We start from the raw sequence: 27,286 nt of genomic DNA on the forward strand, positions 1-27,286 counted from the left end.
TTTTAAAATGTAAGTTTTTTTTTTTTTTTTTTTAAATCAAATGTAATGATGTATTTTGGGTCAATGACTGTTGTAATTTTACATTGCATTTTATTGAAAAAAAAAACTATTCAGTTTGATTAGATTCACAACAAAAATGTATTTCCCTTTTACCCCCAAAAATTATAATCAGAATGGTTTAATTAAAAACAGCTTGCAGTTTTATTTTTTTGAAAGCTGTAACCCTGTCTTAAAACCCTACTTTGAAACACTGACCCTGTTTTGAAACCCTAATAAGAAACCCTAAACCTCTTTAAACCTAAATTGAAACACTAACTCTGATTTGAAACCCTACTTTGAAACCGTAGCGCCGTTTACAAACCCAACTTTGAACCTTAACCCTGATTTGAAACCCTAGTATGAAACCCTAACCTTGTTTTGAAACCATACTTTGAAACCTGAACCATTTTGAAACCCTAATCATGATTTGAAACCTTACTTTGAAACACTCAATTTTCAAAACCGACTTTGAAACCTTAACCCCGTTTTGAAAGCCTAATTTGAAACCCTAACCCTGTTTTGAAACCCTGATTTAAAACCCTAACCTTAATTTGAAACCTTACTTTAAAACCTTAACCCCATTTTCAAACCCAACTTTGAAACCCCAGCCCTGTTTTGAAATCCTAATTTGAAATGCTAACCTCGTTTTGAAACCCTAAACCTGATTTAAAACCCTAATTTGAAACCCTAACCCTATTTTAAAACCCTACTTTGAAACCCTAATGCTGTCTTGACACCCTACTTGTTGAAACACTGTTTTGAAATCCTAAACCTGTTTTGAAACCTTATTTTGAAACTCGAATTTGAAACCCTACTTTAAAACCCTAGCCCTGTTTTGAAACCCTAATTTGAAACTCTAAACCTGTTTTGAAACCCTACTTTGAAACTCTAGCCCTGTTTTGAAACCCTAATTTGAAACCCTAACACAATTTTGAAACCTTACTTTGAAACCCGAACCGTTTTAAAACCCTAACCTTGATTTGAAAACCTACTTTGAAACCCTAAACAGTTTTGAAACCTTACTTTGAAACCCGACTTTGAAACCTTAACCCTGTTTTGAAACCTGAACCTATGAAACCCTAAAACTCTTTAAACCCTAATTTGAAACCCTAACCGTTATTCAACCTAATTTGAAACCCTAACCTTGTCTTGAAACCCTAATCCTGTTTTTAACCCTAATTTGAAACCATAAATCTTTGAACCCAAATTTGAAATCCCGTTGTTTTGAAACACTAATCAACCCTAAAACTCTTTAAACCCTAATTCTTAATTCCCCATATTTTGTGTATGTTACCTGTGTTACCAGCAGTGAAGCGTTCCGTTCGTATTTGTCCGTTTTTGTCTCTCTGCGTTTTCGCATTGATTTCATCCTTCTCGTCTGCGAGTTGATTTCAATCTTACGGCGTTAACTCTTTGTGCCGCTTCGGTCTCTTCATTTCCCCAGTCGCGACCAAATAAAATGATTAAATCACTCATTGTTTTAAATTCGCAAATGTCTGTCCCCAGACTACGTCACGTTTCCTTATCAGAAAATCTGTCAGGTTGCCGTGTTTGCTCGTCTAATCGAACGACTAAGGGTGCTCCGCATTAATTTGGAACAATGTCACGATTTTTTTTTGACAGCAACTACTTTTGGGCGTTTGAAGGCTGTACATTATCAGCTGAGAATGTACACCGATGGAATTATCTGAGCCAATCAGAATCAAGTATTCACCAAAACCAATACCGTGCGTTCTCACACAAACATTGTCGCTGCGCTTCCAAGCACCAAGAAAATACTTTTTTGTTTGTTTTAGAATATAGAGCAAGAACAAGATTCTTGAAAACATGAATAATTTTTCCATACTTTTCCAGACCTGGAAATGTATGAAATCAAATTCCATACTTTCATAGGAACCCTGGAACAAGACAGTTTTTGGGATAACAACTAAGTGACTCAAAAAACAAAATGAAAATTGTTTATTTTTTTTTAGGAAACAAAGGCTTGTTGACAAAATAAAGACAAACGAAGAAGTGTGTTCATTTCCAGGCTATCCTACTCTTTATTTAATGCAAATTACAGTACCAGGGAACTATTCCTCAGAGCACGCAGAGGGAATATTTACACAGGCGCACATTTAGCATAATTTCACAGAACCAAAGAAAACAAACAAATGAAATAAAAATGTTCAGTCACAAACAAAGTCATTCAAGTAGTAGTACTGTACTGTTATATGGGATGTTTTGTTTCTGTTGGTTTTTTTTCCCTTGGGAGTCTTTTCAACAATTCTCTTTTCTTGAACCCAGTTAGCACGTTGTGCTACGCTACCATGAAACAAGAGCATCTCCACTTGCTATTTTTTGGGGCAATCTTTATGGTGTTTTTATGGAAGTGGGTGTTTCAGAGAGAGAAGTTTGAGGGCTGCAACATGTTCGTGGGTGCAAAATTACAGCAGGCGGAAGAGATGTCGCATGACTCGAACCCTTAGGTGCTACTGAATACTGGACTAATCTTTCCCAAATATGTCAAGACATACAGGAAAAGGAAAACATATCCATATTGTTACCTCCAAGAACCAACACAAGAACTATCAGGGCCACTATTGGGGGGAAATCAACGGTATAATTACACGAAAGAAGTCGTAACGTTGCGAGAACATGATAGGTCAAAATTAGAGAATTAAGTACCAGCAGTTGTACTCTTATTAAAATGAAGTTGGACTATTGAGAGAATTAAGTTGCAACAATACAAGAATAAAGTTGTTATCTATCAGACTGAAGTGGTAATCTTATGAGCAAAACGTAATGGTACAACAATTAAGTTGCCAGCTTAATTGTAATTAACAACAAGCATTAAGTGTTTTTTTTTTGGGGGGGGGGGGAGTCCCAATATTCCAAAAGTTGCAATGATAGAAAGGATAAGGCATAATGTTACAACAATAAAGATAGAATATTATGAGAATTAAGTCATAATGACACAAGTTTTAATATTATGAGTGGGGGGGGGGTAAATGGTAACATGAGTAAAGGTGAGATGATACGAGGATAAAGGTGTATAATTGTTAAAACAATAAAGTTAGCCAATTACAAGAATGAAGTTGTACTGTTACAGCATAAGTAGTCAGCTTAATTTTTGTCACTTTTCAACTTTTCGCTGTTGTCGGAATGTTGTAATTTACAAGAATAAAGTCATTTTAACCTTGAGCGATTATGAGTACAATTATTAAATGTTTGCATTGTAATTTATGAGAATTATTTGTAATGCTAAAGGGAGAAAGTTGTAATGTTATGAGGGATTAAGTGCCTTTTTTTTTTTTACATTTTTGTCAAGCTTGTGCTTGAACGGTTAGCTCGTCAACAGTCTTCATTTCTCGCTCATAATGTTCCAACTTAAAAAATATTCTCGTAATACTATAACTTTACTCTTGTATAATTCTGACTTCCCCCCCCCCAAATAGTTCAACTTGGATCTGGTAAAATTGTGACTTCAGTCACGTTTCGCTTCTTTGGAATTCTATCACTTTTGTGTGGCCCTCATACAGTACATAATACTGCACAGCACTTTCATTTATTTTATAAAAAAAAAAAAAAAAAAAAAAAAATCTAAATCATTTTCTGCTAATATTATAGCAATATCCTCATACAATGATGATCCCCCACCCCCCCTCAAAAACATTCTTCACGAGTGGACATTTTTTTGTTTTCTTCTATTTTTTCTCTCTTTCCTTCTTTCAGCATGGCCCTAATACTCCTTCGTAACACTGTACTGCATTTCACAATATGTACAGGGCTTTTTTTGTGTGTGCGCGTGTGTGTGTGTTGTCAAAAAGCTTCATTTGAGGTCCGTGCGATGACTACTGCGGTGCTGCCTGCTTGTGTGCTTGTCCCAGATAAAACTTGTCAAAATAAACACTAAAAATAAACTATCCTTACTATTAACAGTCAATCAACAATCTGTATATTACAGTTAAGTGTGTGTAGGGCAGCTGGGGGGGGGGGGGGGGGGGGAAACATTCAACAGCACCAAAGGGAAAAGGGGACGAGTCACAATTACTGGAGAGGGTGGGCCACAAGGCGAAGGTGTATGAAAGCAAAGGCACTCCAAACTATAGTTACACTATACATGACTAGTTGTCATTACAAGAAGATCATCTACTGTACTGTAAAGGTCAACATTGGATATATGGCTGGATAAAGATCATCGAAAATATCCATCCACCACTCAACATTTGCCCTGATTCTGCCATTGTTGTTGTTTTTTTTCTTCTTTTTTGTTTTTTTTTCCTTTTGAAACAGTACATGCATGGGTCTGCATATGTACACAACAGAAAAAGAAAACCGATGTAAAAATGACTTTTGGTGAGGAGCATTTATACTGTATGTACAATTTCAGATTTTTTTCCTCTCTCTTTCTTTTTTTTTTTTGCGTGTAGTGAGTGTTATCCGTTAAGAAGACGACGCTTTGACGGACTAACAAATGCAGTAGGACGCTAAGGGAACATCTTAGTGGTTAAAAAAAGGACTCCATGGGGATGGGTGGGGAACCTTTTCAGGGGCCTTTAGTTTGTCCAATCATGGGCTCGTTTAGTTTTACGTATCAGAGTCCATTTTGTTTTTTCCAACCAGGGGTTATTTTGTATTTTTCCATTCTAGTTTTGATTTTAGTTTGTCCAATCAGTGGACCATTTATGTTTTCCCCCTATCTTAGGTCATTTTAGATTGTCCAATCAGTGTTAATTTGATGTATTCCAAACCATTTTAGGTTATATTGTAGATTTTCCAACCAACTGCCATTTTAGTTGGTCCAATAAGGGGCTATTTTAGTTTTCATAATTATTGTCTAAAGGAGGCCCTACTACAACAAAATTATAAAAAAATATATGATGCACCAATCTAACTCATTTATTATTATAATTATCAACATTGTTGTGTAAACAATTTTCATGTCACTGAATTTGCATTTTGAATAGCATGGCAAGCTGTATATGCAGAGAGGTTCCCCACCCAGAGCTACAGTTTCAATAAAGATGACAACTGGAAAAGGGGGCAAAAGAGAGCAAAAACAGCAAAACCATGAGAGGGGGGGGGGGATCTATTTCTATTGTTTGTCGTCAGCAGCAAATATTGCCGCTGCCCGTGACGGATACGAGCTCACCCATTAACGGACTTGTGAACCATGGTAGTTAATATACATATATCTATATATACTTTTTATACATAAAGAAAAGTAATATATAAACTGTGTATGTAATGCATTTTTTTTAATATGTATATATTATACAAGCACACAGGACCAGATAAACATGTCACATCCGACACAAAAAAAAAATAAAAGAATTGCCCGAAGCGGGTAGAAAAATATTTTAAAACAAAATTGAGTAAAACGGCTTGCTAAGCATTTTAAAAACAACCCCTGGCTGAAGGAAAAGAAAATTCCCATCTGGATTTGCTTCTTTGCACATGCATTCGTGTGTGTGAGTGTGTGTGAGTGTGTGTGTGTGTGTGTGTGTATATGCTTGCACGAGCCTCATACCTTGACTGCACCCCACCCAACCCCGGCACCCCCGTCCCCTAACCATTCTCAGGCCATGCACTATATAGGAAGAAAAGTATTAAGAAGAATTGGGGCGGTGAGGATGCCGTAAATTGGGGTGGGGGGGCGGCGGCTTCAGATTTTTTTTATTGGTTTATTTTTTTAAATACATACAATCGTCCTGGAAAACATTAGCAGACAAGCGTTGTGTGTGTGTATGTTTATCTTTAGTTCACACACCTGTGGCTACTTGGGCCCACGGACAGACGACCCACCGACGACTGGGTGGCGGGCTTGTGGAGGGGGCTTGCGGGGGAGGTAAAAGGCAGATTTTTGTTTGTGGTTGTAGCCTGTTGCACTGGCCGAAACACCAACTTGAGGGAGGGGGGTCACAGGCTGGGGGCAGAGATCGGGCGGAAGGTGGCAGCGGTGCTCAGGAAGCGGAGTTGGAGGCGGAAGCCGAGGCGGCGGTGGTGTTGGGGACTCGCTCCGTGCTGCCACCGTCTGCGGATACAAGGTGGCCGTGTCGTCATTTTGAGTCAGCTGAGCAAAATTTAAACAGCGCACAGTGGGAAAGGGACCAACAAGCTCAGCAAAACGTCGTAGTTTCAAGCATTACGCAAGAAGTCCGTTCAACAAACACGAAAGGATAAACTACGCTTTTTGCCTACTTCAAACGGCTGGCAAGAGGACAGGAATGTGAAAAGTGTGACTCACAGACAAGCTTGTAAATGAGGCAATGAAGCCTTCAAAACTGTCCAAAACAGCACCTCCCTACTTCCTATAATTGCCAAGCAGGATATTCTGCAACGGCCTACGAACAAAACAAAATTACTGATCGAAGATGCCTTTTTTTTTTCTTTTTCTCTTGTCTCTTTCAACTAGCTCGCTGTCCTGCATTTTAGCTACTGACGTACGATGTTAAATTTGCAACCATCCGAGGCGGAATGCCGCTATGTGTAAGGAGATCGCGAAGTTCAACACCCAAGGCTCAGTGTCCACGCCCCTTTGCGTAAAAAGTTATTTTTGCTGTCACGCTGACATCGGCGTACATTTCGTTATCTTAATGAGGGAAGCCCCGACTGCATTGCGAACGCACACTTCAGCGACTCGTGTTTGAAAAGCGCGGATGAATAAATGCTCAAAGTTCGAGCGGAGCAATTGGGCAGCTGGAGGGCGGCGTGGCTCTTACCTGTGTTGGCAGAGGCGTTGGTTGGGGTGGAGGCGGCGGCCTGACTGCGAGCATGAGCGGGGATGAGTATAGACGCCAAAGACGGATTACTTGACAGTTCTGAGAGAAAATAGACAACACGTATTATGGCGGGTCCTCGCTCAGAATTCCGTTCTTGCGCTGGCGACGTAACCCGAATTTGTACGTTAGTTGGAACGCACCGCAGTCTGTCACAAACCTAATTAAGAAATTAGTCTTCAGAAAATATTGATTTAATGAATCTACAGGGTAATTAAAAAGTAACTCATTTTTTAAAATGATTAAAACTGCTGTATTTTTTTCTCGACTTGTTTGTACTTCTTTAATGTATGAGAATCTAATCCATAACAAAAAAAATGGAGAAAAAAAGTTTCTCCATTTTTTTGTGTTTGTTCTTTAATGTATGATAATTTAACTAACAGTATTTTAAAATAGGAAGTTAGTTTTCAATCATTCTGTCTAAAATTTGAGTGCCACTTTTCGAACTGAACTAGTGAAATGCATGAACTTTTCCACAATTTTTCTAATTCATTGAGATTTACATTGGATGGAATGCTACAAAAAGTTAAACCAAACTATGAGATGAAGGCATTTTCAGGCGCTACATTAGCATTCGGTGCTGATCGTAATAATGGTGCAAAAGTGGAGAAGGAATCTCGCCGACCTTGGGTGGTGAAATTGAAAAGGGAGGGCTTCTCGCGGCCGTTGGGCAGCTTGACGTTGGGGTCGCGCAGCTCGTCGAAGAAAGAGTGCGCGCAGGCCTCGAGGGGCGTGAGCCGCGCGGTTGGCGTGTACTCCAGCAGGCGCGAGCACAGGGCGATGGCCTCGGGGGGCGTACGCGGCCGGAACACCTGCACACCCATCGCACACACAGACGTCTGTACAGTGATCACACACACAAGTCAAAAAAAACACAACGGCATATTTCTGTTTCATGGGCACAAACAAAGCATTACAAGGCAATATGAGGCGGCGGTCCAACTCGGGCGGTGCAAATAACGATGATTCTGACGCAGGCTCCCTCTAGTGGTAGGTCCAAGAACTACTGCCTAAGTATTGTATTTAACTTTTAAGTTCAGTATGTTTGCATTTAATCTCTTTTTCCCGATATTCAAGCGCAGTGTTAATGTTCCAACTCTTAGTCATGTTACAGTGGCTTACAGTAATATTCAAATACGCTTTTCAACTGTCTCGTTATTGATGAAAACTTAGGCCTGCCATGCTACTGTATTTTAATGTTGGTAATGATGGTGGTACTCGGTACTTTTTTTAGGTGGTACTCGAAAACAGAACAACTGAGCCAGGACAGTCACAGAGTCACTGGCCTGGAGACTAGTTGTAATTTTGCTTCACTATTTATTATTTTATTATGTACAATAAATAACCAATTATTTAGTAAAAATAAACAAATACATAAATACAAAAATGTTAAATGATCTATATTTTTTATTTTACATTTTTCATTTCATAATTTATAATTTAATATAAATTTAATTACATAAGTGAATTAAAAAATTAAAAACGTGTGTCTTTAATATGTAAATGTGTTGCCCGTATTATTAATATGCATGTGTTCTTCAAGAGGAGGCTCACCTCTTTAATTTAGCTTTCGACTGATTCTGACTACCTTGTTTTTATACCTGATGTGCATTTGGTTTTGCTGATTGCTAACTGTTGTGCGAAATGCATTTTTGTTTGTTTGCATGAAAGGTGCTGTATTATGATAAAATATTGATTGATGAATTGACCCTGTAAAAAACACTAGTGACTACCCATTTAGATTGGCTCGTTAAGAGACGCAAAATCCATGTAAAACCCTTATGTTCCTTATTTGTTTGCTTTATTTGCAAAGCGACACGCAAAAAAGGTTCAAGGGAAAAGACAGAAGAGCAATATTGTTCATACATGTGCTTCGATTTGTCTACAGATTTGTGCTAATTTTGGCTCCAATGTCATCTTCCCATATTACTATTGTTGCCTCTTTTCACAACAGCAAAGTCAGCGCACACATATCCACAAAGACAGCAATCTTGACTTTTATCTACAACTTCCATAGTTTTGTTTAACTCAAGCAATGGCAGTAGAGCGCCATGACACTATTCGATTTTCGATTTCTGCCCGTTTTGGGTCAAGCTCAAGCCCTATTTCAAAAAATAAGCCCATCGCTACCAGCTCCACAGCGGAAACGACCGCCTGGCGAGTTTCACAGTAGCCCGCCTACCCGATTCGGTGAAGGATGATTATACGTTTCCCAATTTTGTTTCGCCCAACTACCAAAATCAAGCCGCCCCACATTGAGTGTAATGACAACACTTATGTATGAAGTGGTATATTAGAGAATAAAAAGGGCTCCTGTACCTGTTGACTCACCTTAGTCCAAGGATGGGCCTTGATCTGGGGGAATTTGAACTCTGTGTAGTTGGGGTTCATCTCGCGGATTTGTTCCCGGGTCGGGGTGCCGAGAACCTGGAAGGAACGGGAAATGTTCAGTGACAAGAACGGGATTGGTGGCTCGTGACTTTTAACTACTCGCAGTTACATTACCTTGATAATTTCAACCAATTGATCCACTCCGCTGTCACCGGGGAAGATTGGTTGTCCTAGCAACAGCTCTGCTAGCACGCAGCCTGCTGACCACACATCTGAAGAGAAGGTACAATTCAAATTGAAGAAAAAGAGCGAGAAAGCATATCAATGAAAACAGCAACAGGAGTGATGGAGTTTACCTATGCTGGAGGTGTAGTCAGTGGCCCCAAAGATGAGCTCGGGGGCTCGATAGTAGCGAGAGCAGATGTAGGACACGTTGGGCTCGCCGCGGACAAGCTGCTTGGCACTAAGCGGAAAAAAACAAAAAGTACCGCTGAACTATTCTGCCTAGTGGAAAGGTCAGAGGGTCAGACGAGCGCAGCGTCTCACCTGCCAAAGTCGCAAAGTTTCAGCACGGCCGTCTCTGGATCCAGCAGCAAGTTCTGAGGCTTGATGTCCCGATGGCAGATGCCGAACGAATGGATGTAGGCCAGACTTCGGAAGAGCTGGTACATGTAAAGCTGCAAATGGACACACACAAGCATTAAGACGAAACGAAGCAAGCATTAAGACGAAACGCAAACAAACAAAAGCACACACTCCACGGCCATAACATTACACAATGTAATGCGATCCAATACAGGCGTTGCATTCGAAATGTTGCCACTAGTATTATAAACCTCTCTGCCATGTCAATCAAAATTATTGAATAATGATATAATAATTAAATAATAATAATTTTCATATTCAATTCCCTACAAAAGGCAGTTTTTGCTCACGGGCAAAATAAAGAGAATTCTGGGAGAGAAAAAAGTTGTTCTATTTATGCACAAAACACGTACCAAGAGTGGTACTGAACCGTGGCCCTAAAACCGAGGTATGGACCGCGCTGTTGGTCCCCGCCTCAAGTTCCCAGATGTCTTAACATTTCTGTGACGTGCTTTCTTCAAAATACCCCAGGGATCAAGGATTATATCATATCACAAATTGGTTATAAAATCTATATCCATTTGAATAAATTGTTGGATTTCTTTTTATCTTCAACATGAAGCCAATTCCATTTCACTTGCCTGGGACACTTAGTTACGCAGATATTCATATATCAAATGTAAAAACTTCTGGGCCACCTTGAATAAGCTGCTGAGGTACGGAGACATCACATACAGTAAGTACCTTGACATAAACCATGGGCAGGGTCTGTTTGGCTCGGCTGTAGTGTCTGGCCACTCTGTAGACTGTCTCAGGAACGTAGTCCAGGACCAGGTTTAGGTACAATTCATCTTTCTGTTAGTTAGGAGCACAGATGCAAAATCATTTACACACAAAGTATAATTGTAAATCACACAACTGTGATGCACATACACGTCATTGAGTGACCCTCAAAATGCTATTTCACGCATCTGTGCCCCCTTGCCCTCTCGAGGGCTCATAAGACGTCGTCTCCTGATGAATGGAGCTGCTTTACCGCTGATAGAGATGACATTTTCCCCTCCAAAGTCGAACTGGGGGTCCATTGTATGGGGTTGACCCCCCCGCCCCTTTTCCAGGGCAGGAAACACACACACATGCGTCACAGCGTCCTGTACTCCGGCAAGGGCCACAGACATTGATATCATTTCCTCCTTGGAGGAGGGCGGGTTTGTGCACGTTCTATTCTGGAGCACGCTGACCCTGAAGGGACACAGGGGCCGCTCTTTTATTCTGGGACTACTTCCTTTTCCCTTCGTTTCTGAATGGAGTTCAGCCTGCGCCTAGGCTGATGAAACTACGTCTAATTCTGCAAATGATCATCGTGAAGTGCATCAGCTGCCATCAGTAGACGATCAAGAATCCTGCTTCTACAAAGACAACTATAAATGCATTGCAACTGGTAGATGTCCATAATGTATTCCTGAGCGTGTCCTCCAGTTCTTATTGTTCTCAGGGGGTCCTCGGGTTTACCACAGTGTTCTGCCCCTATAGCAGCGACGTAACCCAAATTTGTATGCAAATAACAATACGTACGTAGGCTATCACTAAGCTACGCTAACGTCGTAGTAAAGTTATAATTACAATAAATGATTGTATGAACAATAATTCCAGTTCATAAATGTAAAACAGTCAAATGTATGGCAGTAACTGAGCTTGCCTTTTACACTGTTGTGCAACGCAGTTCATGGCACGCTGTTCGTGACCTCGAAAGGTCGTACAGTATATCCAGACTGTTCTCAACCGACGAAGCCCTGTGCCATTCTAGTTGTGACAGTTTTGCTTTTCGATCCCAGATGGACAACAACATATTTTGCATCCCATCAACCATATCAGTAAAGCCATCTGACAAATGAAAATCTGATTCAATCGATTCATCTTGAGAATGAGTGTCCATGCCCCCTTTTCAATGCTCAAACGGGGGCCTCCCAACTGCGAGGTACACTCGTGTCAGCAGAAGAATGTACTTTGTAATAGCAGCTGCCAGCTGGGATCCTATTGCAGTTGGCCAAAAACACAGAAACACGGTTACCGACTAGAGAGGAGCGCACTCAGGGGACCAGACAGCAATGATGAGCATCATTTCCCAAACAGCTTTCAGCCCTCTGGTGTCTTCAGCTGAACATTCCTATGGAGTTACCCCATTGCACTTTGTGCATTTGTGTGTGTGTGTGTGTGTGTGTGTGTGTTGTAGAAACCCATTGATAACGTTTGCCACTACTAGAGAGCCCACCCTACCGCCCGCGAGTGCAACTCGAGCTATATTTAGCCTAGCAACAGCAATGATTCACTTCCTGCCTGGCTACAAAGCCACTACCTTGGCTGGATTCCAGTAGGTTGTAGCCAGGCGGCGACCTGATTGGCCCGCCTCCGTTAAATAATGCAGACGTCAATTTGCTGGCGTAGGTGCTCACACACCTGTCCAGCACCAAGCGTCACCACGCGATGTTGTGTGAAATGGAAATACAATACATAGAAGTCGACAGCATCCCGTGTAATGTGGCGACATTACATAGCAGCTCAGATTTTTGCTCTTTACTGACACAATTTGAATACGTGCCATTGCAGAATAAATAAAAAAAAAAAACCCACATGGAATCAGATAGCTTCATATTGGAATCAGGCCTCTTCCAAATGTGGATAAAAAGGTGTTGGATGTACACCAATGTAAGAGCAGCGTAAACATACAGATCGCATATGCGCTGTATGTATGCGCTTGACGTCATCTGAATAAACACATCAGTGTCCGCCCAAACAAGTAATCACATTGAAAAACATGCATCGTAAAGCAAATGACTAGACAAATATGCTACTTTAGAGTGGCCATCATAAAATGAGCAAAATTTTTGCCGATGGCATCCAGTGGTGTAATGTGGAGGTTGCAATCATTTTAATAAATTCGGGGAAGAAGTCAGCCAAGACCAACGAAACAGTATGTGACATTATTTATTTATTTATGCATAATTGTTTACTTCTATCTACTGCCCAGCGTCTAGTGGAGTCTGCACATGCGAGTTGTTTCCTGTATTCTGTCAGTGTAAAAACACAGCCTTATTGGATTTGTGTTACTTGGAATGTACACTGAAAATGACAGCTTAAAAAAACAACAAACAAACAAACAAAAAAAACAAAAAAACAAAAAAAAAAAACTTGGTCCTTCTCTACAGATTCAGCCATAGTTTCACAAACAAGCCTCTTTCACACTGAACTGTTAAAATTATTCTGTTATTTCGTAATTCGCGTGATGGACCAGTAGATTGTGAATTAACTCTGGAAAGAAATCTGAGTAAATTATACCACTACATTAAGTACATTTTGTTGGAGAAGCACTTAAAAGCATACAACAACAGCGCTGTGGCGTACCAATGTACTCTTGGTTACATAACTGGGTAACATGCCTACACTTTAAACCCATTTCTATGGTCCATTTTTACAGATTGTTTTTAGCTAACCATGTCAGTAAAAAAAAAAAAAAAAATCACATTCAAAGGGCCATCCCTAGTTCAAACCATAGCTTACAAGTGGTGAGAGTCTCAAAGCAGTGCGTGTCGAACACCGCATGGCGACGGTTACGTAAGATCACATAAACACGTGCTCACACAAGGTTCATATGCCTTTTTCAAGGTCCAAGTCAAACACTTTTCCGAGTATTTTCAATATTATTCTTCAGTAATCAGTACCTTAACTATTGGCACTGTAGCACAAACACAATTCTGTTTACTAGCCGAAATTTATAGTGTCAGGTCACATGGTCATCATACCTCATTGAGTCAATCACTTCAAAAATTCTAAATAAAATACTCAACGCTTCGAAAAACAGCATTTTAAAGAAGTTGGAGCACACACAGAAACCTCTCACATCCAAACTTGTTATAGTAGTAGTAGTAGTTGTGGTTGCTTGGCACACAGCTGCAACCAGCATGAACCTTTATCCAAACTTGCCCTGTCCTTATCTTATCTCCCGCCCCCTTCAGCTTGTCACATGCACATCTGTCGCTGAGCCATCAACATGTCAGCAAACAATCCCTCGCAAAAACTCACTGTGCTCAGACGCCACTTTCAACTATTGAGTATGAGGCCTCATTAACCACGCACCTACGACCTATGTAACTTGAAACTAACTTAACTATCTTTACAAGCTGGTTGTCTCGCGTATGATTGTCTATTTCTGTATTTTTGTATTTCAGAAAGCTATAGTACGCCACGTCAAGCACCAGACCATGGCCTGGGCTGGAATACTAGTTCACAGGTGAAAGCAGTTGGTCAACTCAATGCAACAAAGATGTGAAGCAGTTCCCGCTGAAAGGGCATCCGATAAATTGTTCTTCATGTTTTGATTTGTAATAGAATGTGCACTACCTGTTCATCACGTGGGGGTACATTCCAGACCTACCTGCTATAGGTGAGAATGCGCATAACCTTTGTGTTTAATAACATTTTAACCCTCCCACACATTTTTTTTGCATTTCATCTTACTAAAGCACACTTTTTTAACACAATGTAAGTATATATTTGAACACAAAAAAGTACTGCAAGAATAAAATGGACAAAAAAATGCCTCTCTTATTGTAAAGTCTGTGTTACAAGTTGCTGAGTCTCCAGTCGTGAGCTGTGGCCAACAGCAGCTGTGTGTGACCATTGTGTGTATGCGTTTTTCTTTCTCCCGGCATTCAATAAGTGGCTGAAAAATGCACTGGTGGCCATGACTCCCCTTTCTCATCCTATATGTGAGGGCATAACAATAAGCAAGTATACAAACCCCCCAAAAAAACAATCGCTAAAACAATCCCACAGATTCCCACAATATAGCACACATATGCAAGTGCAATATAATGAACAAGGCATGTACAATACAGTCTGATCAAAACATCTGTGCACTACCCAAATATAAATAATCTCACAACTACCATATCATAATATGGTCATTCTTCCAAATGTGAACATTCTGTAAATAGGCCTAACGGTTTTTCATTGTTCCAGTGACAATAAAGTTCGATTGTATTTTTTTTCCTCTCTCTTTCTATTCTATAGATAAATTCAACAAAATATCTGCGACGTAGGTGAACCAAGAAATAGCGGTGAAAGCTGTGCTCCCAATCCCAAAATAAATTTGATTATTTGCTCCATTTTAAACACATGGCTTTTATTCTGAACACAATTGTAAATCTAATACAGTATCGCCATTTGACCTTTTACCACAGGCCCAGTTTTCCACACCCCCTGGACTTGTGGTGCAAAGCAAAGGCCTGTGAAAAGGTGACGAGGGTCGTAGATCTTAAGCGCAATCGGGCTCTATGAAGAAGGAAGTTAATGACATCGGACAAGAGCCTTGGTTATCCCACTCTAGCACTTCTAAGCTGCTAAGAGACGCTGGCTACTGCTGAGCGTTTGCTCCGACTTACGTCCGAATCGGCTTACGTCTGATTAAACGAAGCGTGGTGGTAAATCAGCGACTAGCTCTCGCTAAGGGGATAGAAACAAAGTGACACGGGAAGGGTGGGTGTTGCAGAGTAGCTCATTATATAACAAGATCAGGATACTTATTATCGATATCGCAATACAGCGATTAAGCCTTAATAGATAAGGACACACCTTTACCAGTATCTGTGCCGATAATGTACATCTTGTACTCCAACTTGGAAAAAATGCTCCAATATTGGGAGACCGATAACATTTTACCAACCTGACGTATACCTTCCAGGTAAGTGGAGGTACTTTGAGGTAAATATAAATAAAGCTGCCTCGGTTTATGTAAGCCAAATCCAAAATACACCGTAGTCTATCACTCACCAACACTTAAGCAGTTGTAACTTCATAATTATGATAAACATTTGTATGAAAAACACTTCTAGGCTATAAATTAAAAAACAATCAAATGAAGAACAGTAAGTACACTCAGTGGTAACTGGGCATGCCTTCTTCTGCTCTGTGACGACTTTTTATGCCACTGTACAGTAAAAAAAAATGTATTAAATCTTTAAAAGTGAGTGTGGGACTATCCCAAAAATGGTCTGTGCATGTCAGGTCAGTCAATGCACACACGGTATAACAGCATGGAGGGAAGGTCTATAATTAACAGACCCTGCCACCCATGTCCAGTCGCCTCTAGGGGCCTACGCAGGGTTTCCTCTTTGAAATCAACAGCCGCCATCTTTTGGCTTAGGTATGTAGCAAGGAAGCATTCTTAACGTCAACGTCATAGTAAAAGTTCTATGCAAGTGTGTGTATGTGTGTGTCTATATTTGCCAGCGAGGCCAGTGACGCCGGCTCGCCTTGCAGTCGCCAGGGGACCACTGTCGCTCGATGAAGGCGGACAAGTCGAGTCGAGAAGCATTCGGGGACTTCCCTTTATGCCAAGTGCTGATGAGGGTGCAAGTCTACACAGAGGTAACAGCTGGGTTCACACCCCTGCTTGACACAGATGAACAGACTACAGCGTCACCTCAAATGGACTACTCAAACTAGGCCATTCAAACTGTGCTTGAGCCCATGTGACATCTAAAGTCCAGTACATTAGGCCAGTGTGAGTTCTCGGAGGCGTAACCGAGATGAGTACACTTCCTTTACTCTGTCACATTTGGACGAGGGAAGCCTTAGCCTGGCACGAGCCTCTTCGCAACTGTCCAATCGCGGTAATTGCAACATTGTTCAACAGAAATACATGACTAGAGACAATCCATAGTTTAAAAAAATAAAATAAAAATACATATATATATATATATATATATATATTATTTTTTTTAATTCACTGCACGCACGGGCACATGTGCGTGCAATGTTGTACACAACAAATGCTACTTTAAATGAGTGTTTAAACAAACCAAGAAAAAAAAGTTTATTATGGGTACGGTATTCAGGCAAACAGGCCATTTCAAGCAGCTGGTATGGGTTGAATGCATTGAACCCTGTAATTGTCTGGCTATCTATGGAGACTGGACCCCGCCTCTCGCCCCAAGTCAGCTACGAGTGGCTCCAGCTCCGTTCCTGACCTTGAATGGACGGACAGACGGACATTTGATGGACAGACTTTTGCTACACTTCTTGCACAAAAGGTGTGCAGGTGTGACTGACGCAGTGACTGCTCAGGGCACGACAAATGTGACAGAGATGCAGTAGCTCACCTTGTCTCCACTGGAATAGAAGAAGTAGCGCAGGCGGACAATGTTGCAGTGGTCCAACTTCCTCATAATCTGCAGCTCACGGTTCTAAAAAAAAACAAAAAACAATAATAATAATAAAATACAGAAAAAAAATGCAGACAATTTATTCTGTGCCAAACTGATAGATAGCAAAGATTTGCCACTTCAACATACTATTGTACTTCTTTCCTATTTGACAGGGCTTTGGCGCCATGTGGCATATGGTGTTGCAGAAAGAGCACAAAAAATGAAAACAGCTGAGTTTTTCAACCAATACCTGGGGATAGGTTCCACAGGAAAAAAAAAAAAAGCGTAAACATGTGACTTCGCAAACAATAAACTACAAATAGGCGGGACATTTCTGTACTATGTTACAGTGCTTCTTCCACCTGACTTCAGGCTAGTGGCAGCTAGTTAGCCTAGCAGGCACTAACAGTCATTTTCAAGTCACAAGGTAATTCATTTGTTAAAGGTTTGAATACACAAGAGCTGTTAAATGTTGGCTTTGTCCCACATTTCCACAATTGTAAAAGAAAACTGCATACCAACTGGTATGCAGTGATTAAACCCATTAGTTCCCTATATATCTTCAAACTTTCATTACAAAAAGGCACTAATTATAGTTAAAAGTTACTTCATCCTTGTATTATAGCCACATTTGACACGTAACACTGCATTAATTTTCACAAGCTAATAACATTCAGACACTATTTTCTCTCATGTTACTCTCATGAGATTATCAGTAGAAGCTAACAGCTATTAGATTGCGTCAGCACCAACCAGTTAAGAGTTGATTTTGTCAGACTCAGGCTTTTAGACTCATGTATATTTATTATACATTACACTATTGAATCAAAACAAAAAACAATGGCTGTATTCCAGCGGAGAAATAAGAAAAGCAGGCTTTTGGATTAGTACACCGTTGGTGTTGGACTTTTTTTTTTTTTTTATGATACGAGAAACCAGACTTATCCTTTTGCAATGTTATGCGTGCATGTGCAAGCATGAGCAAATGCTGGTTCCAGTGCGAGCATCCATTTTCCAGTAGGCTGAAATGTGATCCCTCATATGGGTGCAGAGGAGGGTTAATCCCATAATGCATCAGTAGTCCGTCTCTCACTTAACTCGGTGACACCCTTACACAGAATCAACTCTCGTTAGAGTAAAAAGCGCAGATTCAGACCAAAAAAATAAATAATCAAATGTAGTGATAGACTGGGAGTGTGGAGAGAGAGAGAGAGAGAGGGAGGGGGGAAAAAAAAAAAAAAAAAAAAAAAAAAAAAAAAAAGCAATTCTAATAAAATGAAGGCTTTGTGTGTGGTTGGGGAAAAACACTTCCTGACAGTCATGTGAGGAGACTTAATGCTCATTCGCCTCCCAACCAGCTATAAGCAAGAATCACTGGGCTGAGCAAGTATACGTTGTAAAACGGAGGCAAGGGGGATTTAAAAAATAAATAAATAAAAATTAAAAAGGATGGAATAAAAAAAATAAAAAAAATGTATGCTAGCTAACCGCTGGGTTGTTCAAAGATCCAACCCGCTAGCATGTCACGCTAACCACTGGATAACCACAAGCATGACAGCATCATGGGCAGACGCAAACAAGCAAACAAACATTTTGCAATTCGTGACAGATGCACAGGCTAAAAATAAAACAAAAAAACACGATGTGCCATTTAGTGACATAATATTATTGAGCAGCAATGGCTAGCACCTGTTGTGTTGGAAAGTTAAACCTTGTGGAGTATTTATATTGGCTGCCATTGGCTGGCGACCAGTTCATGGTGTACCCCACCTCTCGCCCAAAGATAGCTGGATAGGCTCCAGCACCCCCGCGACCCGCGTGAGGATAAACGGTACAGAAAATGGATGGATGGATGGAGTATTAATATTGGCTGTTTTGTACTGCACAAAAAAATAAGTTGCAGGGACAGAAACTTAAATCTCAATAAATAACAGGCTTCAGCCTTTTCATAATGTGACTACCAGACTCAGGAAAAGAAGCAGAAGAGAGTGGGCTCAATAGCATTATTCACAGGTGGGCTTACAGAGTTGTATTCATATCAGCACATTATTTCAATGTTCCGAGTACAGAATATATGTATATCTCAATAGACAGCAGAACTTAAAAGAAAACGGCAAAAGCCACCTGGAGACAGAAAAATAACTCGTCATGTATGGGTAAAGAGAACAATTAGGGAGCTTAGGCTTCCTCCAAGTTCCACAAAAACTGGGAAGTCTGATATTTCCGGCATCCGACACGGAAAAGACCACTGAAAAATCAAGTCTGAGTTCCTACTTGCAAGTTCTGGTCACACTGACATCACCGCAATGATGAAACCTGACCTTACACATTTATTGTGAATGCAAAACTTCATTTAAAAGATAGTATAAACTACAATATATTTATCTTTATGTACTGGACATACTAGTAACCTGCATTAGAGCAGACTGAGGAGTGGCTGGAGGTACTGGAGCATCTTTTGCACAGAGATCCTGGAACATTGACGTGTCACAGCCGAATCAGAGGATGCAGGATTTATCCACCTTTTGCTTTTTACACAATCCAGTACAGCAGGATATTACCACAACTGCATCCCATAATTAAAGACATGCGTAACAAAGTCAGCACCAGCGTCTGTCGTCACGTATACAATTTTTGTCCGACATATGAAAGTGCTTTCAACACAAAATCATAACTTGGTCTGGCATGACGCCATTCTTACACGTGGGTTCTCGCCCGCCTTCGTTACGGCTCCGCTACTACCCCTGAACGCAGAATATTCATAAGACCACTTCCTCCCTGAAAAAAGATGGGAAAATACTCACTTTTCGACTCAGTATAAAATGAGCAAAGAATACCTCACAATCCACCCTGGTGGAACAAGAAAACATAGATGTGTGGGCATCGTTATTTAGTTTGTTGCCACAGGAAAGGATAACGATAATACCATACTGGCTCTACGCAGTTATAAAAGCATCTAGTACTAGAGCCTCAGATTGGTCAAAAATTCCTTTCCCTCTATGGGACGCAAAATACAAATATCCCTAACATTAAAAATAAGAGTGACAAGGCGATACAAATATAAATACCGTATAGTACAGATTTAAATGCAATTTTCCTGACTGGTCTTTTAAGAAACAGTGTTCGATGAAGCAACGTCATCCAGGCCGCGAAGAAAAACACCCCATTCGTCAAAATGATTCAAAGTCAGGTAGGGAGTGTGCAGGGCTTCGTTCTGAAGGAAATCGCACACTTCCACGCTGGCACCAAAATGAAAGATGACAGCGCACCGTGCACTCACGCTTTTCAAGTTGGAAGACAACCACAAAGTTGACATGGTAAAAGCATGTACGCACTAGGGTTGAACAGACTATTCAACTGTACCACTTCGCATCGACTTTTGCTGTTTGAAGTCAACTAATCGCTAAACATATTTTTGGCGTCACTTCTTCCAATTGGCCAATTTACAGAGGACATTCGACTCACCCCGACGGCAGACACAGTCTTCATACAGCTGCGTGGGTCAGAGAGTAGACTACAAAGAGCCGACTCCAAAAATCTTTAGTCGTCTAACCCCTACTATAAGCAGCAATGGCGAAATGCATCGTCGGTGGCCAGATCGCAGTGTTCTTGTGAAAAATCATTCATTACTTGTCTTTCACGCAGCCACATGCATGGTGGAAACTTGTCACCTCTGGTGACAAGGTCCTTGGTGACTGGGAAAACTCCAAGTGACGCATGGGGGTGGGCGAGATAGCCTCAAAATCATATCAAAATCATTGTAGGAAATATTGCGATTTTGCTACTATGTAAACTATGTATGTTTACTATGTAAAAAAAATAAAATAAATAAAAATAAAAAAAAATGCTGCAATACTTTCACTTCACAGGCAGCAGCATTCCGCATCAGGTTGCCACAGGCCTGTCCGTCTCATTCTGTAATTAAGCCAACAACGTGTTCAAAATCACAATACAGAGGGGTGCTCAGTTTACGATGGAGTAACCCGAATTTGTCCACAAGTCGGAATGTGCCGTAGACTATTACTAACCGACGCTAACGCAGTAGTAGTCCTAATTACAGTAAATATTTGTATGAGAAACACTTCCAGGTCAAATATAAAACAATCAAATAAAACAGTACGTGCATCTGGTTCCGCATGAAAACAGATTTCTACACAGCAGCTCAAACTAGTATATTGCGCACCATTCATAACCTCGAAATGTCAGAATCAAAGATATTTGTAAATTAGCGTGCCTTTTTATCCTATAGGACGACGGATTTTTAAGCGGCAAGCTGTTCGTAGCCTTGAAAACCCCTGTGGCGGTAACATCGTAAACTAAGGACAACTTGTAAAACCAAAATGGCTTTTCATTCGCAAGGGTATTAAACTTATTTTCATTCGCGGTCCACATCATAGTTTTGGCTTCCCTTAGGTGGCTGGTTCTAAAGGTGAAACCACAAATGTATAATCACAACGGTGTAACAGCATGCCAAAAATCAATTTTGGGTATATACTAACTGTACATTGGTTTAAGTTCAGGCAACCAGTTTGCATTCAGTACAGTAAGGGAGCAAAATGCTAAACAAACTGCTTGTATTTTGTGTTGCACATAAAATTTAACGAAAATGTATTTTTTTTTTCTTTTTAGGAAAGTGCAACATCAATAGTTTATTTTTTAAAAGGAAAACAGGGATGCAGACAAGTGCAACAGGTGCTGGGGGCTACGACTTCAAAATATCAAATATGTTCAGTGTGGGAACCCTTATAATCATCCCATCATATTACACATAATTGTTCCAGCATTTAGTTATCAATTTTATGATGGATAAAAAGGAAAGCAAAAAATGTGACAAGTTTTTGCATCCCACATAAAATGACATGGAGGGCCAGATCTGCCACGCAAGCCTCGAGTTTGACACCTGTGTCCTACAGGCATCGTACCTCAGTGTTATCATGGAATTGCAACAATATGCAACTACATAATTTATTTACAGTTTCTTCAACTTCTCTACTAATCTCATACAAAGTGAAACTAGCGATGCACTCTTGCCTTTCTGACTGATTTGTTGAAATTTATGGCGCATGTCAGCAGCTGCTTGTAGCTTCGCTCAACCCGACTGTACTCCACAACGAGATTTTGCTCGAGTAGTCAATTTGTATACCCAACTTTAGCTGTACCATTGTACAATGACATGCTGCTGTCGCTCATGGTTGGGCACACTCGCACGGGTGAGTCACTATACGATCAATATCGCGATGTGGAATTTTTGTATAACAATGTTCACGGCATTGTAGTGGATGGATATGATATAGTACAGTCCCCGGTGATGCATTCCTGTAACTTGGGAAAGATGAAGCGTAATTTACCTTAAACCTCTTGTCCTGCAGCACCTTCTTGATAGCCACCAACTCTCCCGAGTCACACAGCTTGGCCTGGTAGACGACCCCGAACGAACCGTTGCCGATGACCTTCGTGTCTGTGTAGCTCACCTCCTGTGGCCGGTCGGGGCCTTGGCCAGGTGTGGCCCTCACTGTTGTTACCTTGCTGCCATCTTTATCCCCTGAGAGAGAACCACAGAGAAAGCGAGTCAGAGGGAGGGCAGGGCACTGCAGCCGAGATAAATGTTATAACAAGTGAAAATCCATAAGGAGAACGACTTTGTTCTCTGTGGGTGTCAGCTGCAGCTGAGGATTTCTAACTTATTGAGATGTGAATTATGGGGTACAGCAAATATCTCGTCCGACTTTGCTCCGAGGTAATATTTGTACACCGACCAGACTGAATAGTTCATATGCTTCGACAAGGAGAACGGACATTCCTTTGAGGACAAAAATGTCCTGATTCGGTTTGGGAAGTCATCGACGTCAAGCTCGAAATGGCGATATTTGAACAAACGAGGAGGTTTCCACACGTCATCCGTCTCTACGTCCAAGGACACATTGAAGGGAACCACAATTTTTGTTGTTGCCTTCAACACGCCACAATAGATTCAGGAATAGTACTAAACCCTGAGATGTCTTGGGTTTTGATCTTGGGTTGCACAGAATCTACAGCAATAGCTCGCTCAGCTTTTCAAATATCATATAGTAGTAGTACAGTTACGCTCAGTTCCTGAGCGAGAAACCCTTGACCCCAAACGTGTCCAGTGCCATTCAAACCGTACTTTTAGGTGGAACCTGGGCTTAGCGGTCACCTCAAGTCTCGATTTTTCTGAACATGTCGTCAGCAACATAACTATGCAAGCTCAAGGTTTCTGCTCTCACAGCGTTGATATACACAAGTTAATCATGAACAAATAAATAATGGCAGAGCTTGCTGCTATAGAGGGGTCACCAAGATAGCGGACGACACTAAGTTGATGATGATTCCTGAAGACAGGAAGCAGGTTTAGGGTCTCTCCATTGCACGGAACTATCAAACTGGTCTATTGTAGTTTGACTGATTCGAGAGAGAACTACAAAACTCAGCAGGGCCTTTCCAGGCCGCCTCTTCACTTCCTCAAACTGTGAGAAAAGTCTGTTCGCACGCACACGTTCGCACAGGGATTTCTCACAACTAAAAGGAACATGTGCGCAATCACGATAGCGAGGGAAATGTTGCTTTCTGTCGGGAAACCTCAAGACAGAAAACTGGATATGTACTTGAAAATTATTTCTAATTATGGCTGTCGGTGAGGTTGTGTGATGTCCCTACTACAGAGCCACCAAATCACTACATCAGAAACACTGCAAAAGTCTCTGCTCATCCTCTATAGTAAAGTTCTAGGAAGTCATTCTCGTCTCACGTGTGAAAACTCTCATCGTTTGCTCAGGAATCAAAGGGAATAAGTGTCTCATTTTGTTCCAATCACTTGTAAAGGACAAGCAAGGGAGTGATGTAAAGGAAGCGGCGAGTTAAGCAGAGAGAGAGAAGCGGCAGGCCGCAGCTTTGAAATGCTCAACAAGCCTGCTCATTGTTCTTGGTCAGCTGCCTCACCCCCCGCAAAAACAAAACCTTTTAAGCAAACGTGTGGGTGTGTCAACATATGGCGCACGAGCCCTTATTGCAGGAGCACAACAGCTGCATCAGCCCAGCTACTCTGTGTGTGTTGCATATTTTTGTCGAACTCTTGTCACAAACGCAGAAGTCATAATTTGAGAAAATATTTCTATGTGAAAAGCCTTTTAGGCCATAAAGGGAAAACAATTAAACGAAGAGGAAGTAAGGTGGAAACTGAGCGTGCCTCCTTGTGACGTGACAATGTATTCTTACTTCGGAATGTAATTCATTGTGTGCTATTGGTAACCCCAATATGACGTATGTTGGTGAAATCCTAAGCCGAGGACTCAGTATTCTATACGAATGGGCTGCGACGAGTTAGTTACTGCTTCCCTTGAAAACTATAGTGTCATTTTGATGTAAAAACATGTGCAGTCTGTGCACTGATATATTCCTTTTAAGACAGTAAAAAGACTGCAACACAGTCAAAGACGTGTAAAACTAAATGTACATTTAAAACCAGGACACGGTGGAGGAGTGATGTCACACTGAAGTGAACAGATGTCATGGAGATGGGAGATATTATTTGGTCAATAATTGGCAATCAGTCCATCTTTACCATAACGTGTGCCATAATTGTTGAAATTCCAGCTCATCATCTTTAGTCAAGAGACAGTTGTTGTTGATACTCAGCAGACACTTCATTAGGTACACCCCCACACAACCTAATGAGATTTAAATGCATGCCAGTAATCATGCTTGTTCGTTAGACTTCAATTCTTGTCCACCATTAATGCCTTTCATTCTCTCACAGCTCATGCAAATGTCAGACGGTCACACACTAAGCCAGTGATTTCCAATCTTTATGGACATATTTTACAATTGAAAGATCTCACAGCACACCAACAAACAAAAATGTCACAAAAAGTGGATACATTAATTACTGTATTTACTTCCTGCCATCTAATCGAAGAGCATTTATTTGTTCTGTCTGTTACTATGCCTCATTGGCATAAATAGATGAACAAAGATACATTATTTCTTGTAAATAAAGAACTTTTTGATCAATTACGTAAAATTTTATTATTTGTCACGGCACACTTGAAGAGCGCACACGGCACACTAATGTGCCCCCGGTACACTGGTTGAGAATCACTGCACTAAGTGAATCAAGTATTGACAGTTAGGAATCCGACAAATCAATTTCCCCTGTGTTGCTGGGTTTGCGTTCCAGCTTCAGTAGTGGTGTTGCATGCAAGGGAGTAATATGTGAACAGCCAAAATGTAGATGAATATTACAACTAGATAGATATTCTGGAAACAAGAGCATTAATAAAAAAAGATACTGATTATTGTATCTGCCAAACTGCTGCTTGTTGTGAACTTACCTGTCCCTGATATACAGTAACACCACTACTGTGACCAAATGACACCAAATCAATCACCCTTGTAAAAACAATATCGTCTAAAGAAGAAACATTGCTATCGTTACTTTCGACACACTTGGACTTATTTGCCAATAAACATTCTTCAAAATGCTTAGCACTGACATTCAGTATGTAATGCAAATATGAAACTCCATCCATTTGCGGTTGCATTTGTCCTCGTAGGGTCTCAGGTGAGCTGGAGCCCACCCCGGCTGACTGGGCGAGAGTCAGGGCACACCCTGGATTGGTAGCCAGCCAATTGCAGGGAACATATAGTCCTTCACACTCACACGGGTGGGCAATTTAGAGTCTTGAATTAACCTAACGTGCATGTTTTGGAAATCTTAAGAGGATGCCGGAGTTTCCACAGGAAACCAGGAGAACATGCAAACGCCACTCAGGATGGCATATATAGTGTATATTTTTGGAACGTGACTGAATTGGCCACTGATAGGAAAAAAGGTTCCCCGCCCCAGATATAGAATCTGATTAGCCTGACGGCGGCAGGGAGGCCTGGGGCTGGAATTAATGTCATTGCAGCCGAATGACACTTGGAGGGTGGGGGGCTAGGGTTCTAATAATAAAGTTTAAACATATATTGAGGAGAAACCTCATTTTCTTGATCACTCCAGTCATCCTACGGGCGCCGTGACAGTTGCGTAATAAGACTGCCTGCCTGCAGCGTTAACATGCGCACAGCTTATGTGGCAACCCGGCTATGACTCATCTTCCAAATTGTCCATAGGACCGTAATCATCATCACCACCACCACCACCACGGAACCGGACCGAGGCTCGCCTTCCATCTCAAGGCCGAGGACCGGCCCAGCTGTCACGCTCTGGCCCAAGCGAGTGAGCTCCTCACGCGGGCTCCGTGCTAAGCTAATCGGCGCTTCGCTGGAGGGGGTTCGGGTCGGAGAGAGGGTGGAGCCCACACCGACCGGGCCCGGTGCGGTGTCGGCGGTGTGTGGAAGACGACTTACGGCTGACTTTCATGCTGCCAAAGGCGGACGGCTGCGGCACCGGCTTGCAGCTTTCCGCGAAGGAGGTGGTCCTGGGCCGGCCTGACATGTTCAAAGCGCTCGCTGGTGGTTCTCGGAGAACTTGCTTTAGCCACGGATGGGATCTCTGAAGCTTCTCATCCAAAAACAAAAAACAAAATAAAAAAATACTAAATAAAAACAAGGGGCAGGGGAATGAGAGCAAATGTCTTGTCCAAGGGGAAGACAGAAAGGAGACGCTGGCCTAATAAACGAAGACTTTCTGGCCAAACGTGTGCATTATCCCCCTCTTGGGAATCTTTCTGTGAAGGGGGCCCTTTAGGAAGCGACGTCTCCTTCTAAAATTCTCATGAATTGGGCCTTTTAAAAACAAACATAAAAGAATCACTCCGAATCCAGGGTGGGTTTCATAAAGACGCTAATGTTAGCATGTAGGCTAAATGCGGCGTTTTGCGGCCCGTCCAGTTCCTCTTCATATTCCGATGTGGAGCCGACGTGAACCCACTGCCATGGCGGCTCCCTCGCCGAAGCCGAGCCTTACAGAACGTCCAGCGGCAGCCCGTCTACTTTCCCCCCACCCCCGCCGAAAAAAACGTCTTCAGCGTTCGTAAAGGTACACCGTTAAGACAAAAACCTAACCTAAAACAACGTTAAATTCCAGGTACGACTTCCAAGTAGAACACTGTTGGATTATGGAAAGGGACGATACTGGATTTCTTTTTTTTATTCCTTCCCCACAGGTCTCGGGCTCGCCGTCTTTGTCGCTACGCACGTTAGCTAAATCGTTTGCGTACAAGTGCCGACGGACGCGTCATTCCCACGCTGTTGTCGTATATTCAATTGGAGAATACTGGAGGCCGCGAACGCGTAATGGCGAATCTGGTTTGATGGCGGGTTTGACCAATCAGACAGGGTTATTCGGCCTGTATTCGGCGTCAACTGGGAGTTCTGTAGACCAATCAGAACGCCGTTCCGGAA

The 27,286-nt window shown here is 41.5% G+C and overlaps 1 protein-coding gene across 4 annotated transcripts; it reads right to left on the reverse strand.

Moving 5' to 3' along the window:
- Positions 1-2,063: 2,063 nt before the first annotated feature.
- On the reverse strand, positions 2,064-27,161 carry gsk3ba (glycogen synthase kinase 3 beta, genome duplicate a). 4 transcript variants are annotated; one of them, XM_061691318.1, is made up of 11 exons: positions 26,291-27,161; positions 22,270-22,463; positions 16,877-16,960; positions 10,461-10,571; positions 9,678-9,808; positions 9,488-9,594; positions 9,306-9,403; positions 9,132-9,227; positions 7,426-7,612; positions 6,744-6,842; positions 2,064-6,055 (listed from the first exon to the last, which is right to left on the reverse strand). In XM_061691318.1, exons 1-11 carry the CDS (start codon positions 26,376-26,378, stop codon positions 5,985-5,987), a joined length of 1,266 nt encoding a protein of 421 aa, XP_061547302.1. In that variant the 5' UTR covers positions 26,379-27,161; the 3' UTR covers positions 2,064-5,984. The 4 variants fall into 4 exon arrangements, with proteins under 4 accessions (XP_061547302.1, XP_061547300.1, XP_061547301.1 ...); XM_061691316.1 differs by having other exon boundaries at positions 7,426-7,639; XM_061691317.1 differs by having other exon boundaries at positions 9,120-9,227.
- Positions 27,162-27,286: the final 125 nt, after the last annotated feature.

This window comes from Phycodurus eques, chromosome 12 (assembly GCF_024500275.1).
Source record: "Phycodurus eques isolate BA_2022a chromosome 12, UOR_Pequ_1.1, whole genome shotgun sequence".
Taxonomy (NCBI): domain Eukaryota; kingdom Metazoa; phylum Chordata; class Actinopteri; order Syngnathiformes; family Syngnathidae; genus Phycodurus; species Phycodurus eques.

Coding starts and splice junctions, on each gene's coding strand:
- gsk3ba (XM_061691315.1), bottom strand. CDS start 26,378: ATGTCAGGCCGGCCCAGGACCACCTCCTTCGCGGAAAGCTGCAAGCCG. Junction 9,809..10,460: donor TGCCCATGGTTTATGTCAAG/GTACTTACTGTA, acceptor GTCCATTTGCAG/CTTTACATGTACCAGCTCTT. Junction 9,404..9,487: donor TGACTACACCTCCAGCATAG/GTAAACTCCATC, acceptor CCTTCTCTTCAG/ATGTGTGGTCAGCAGGCTGC.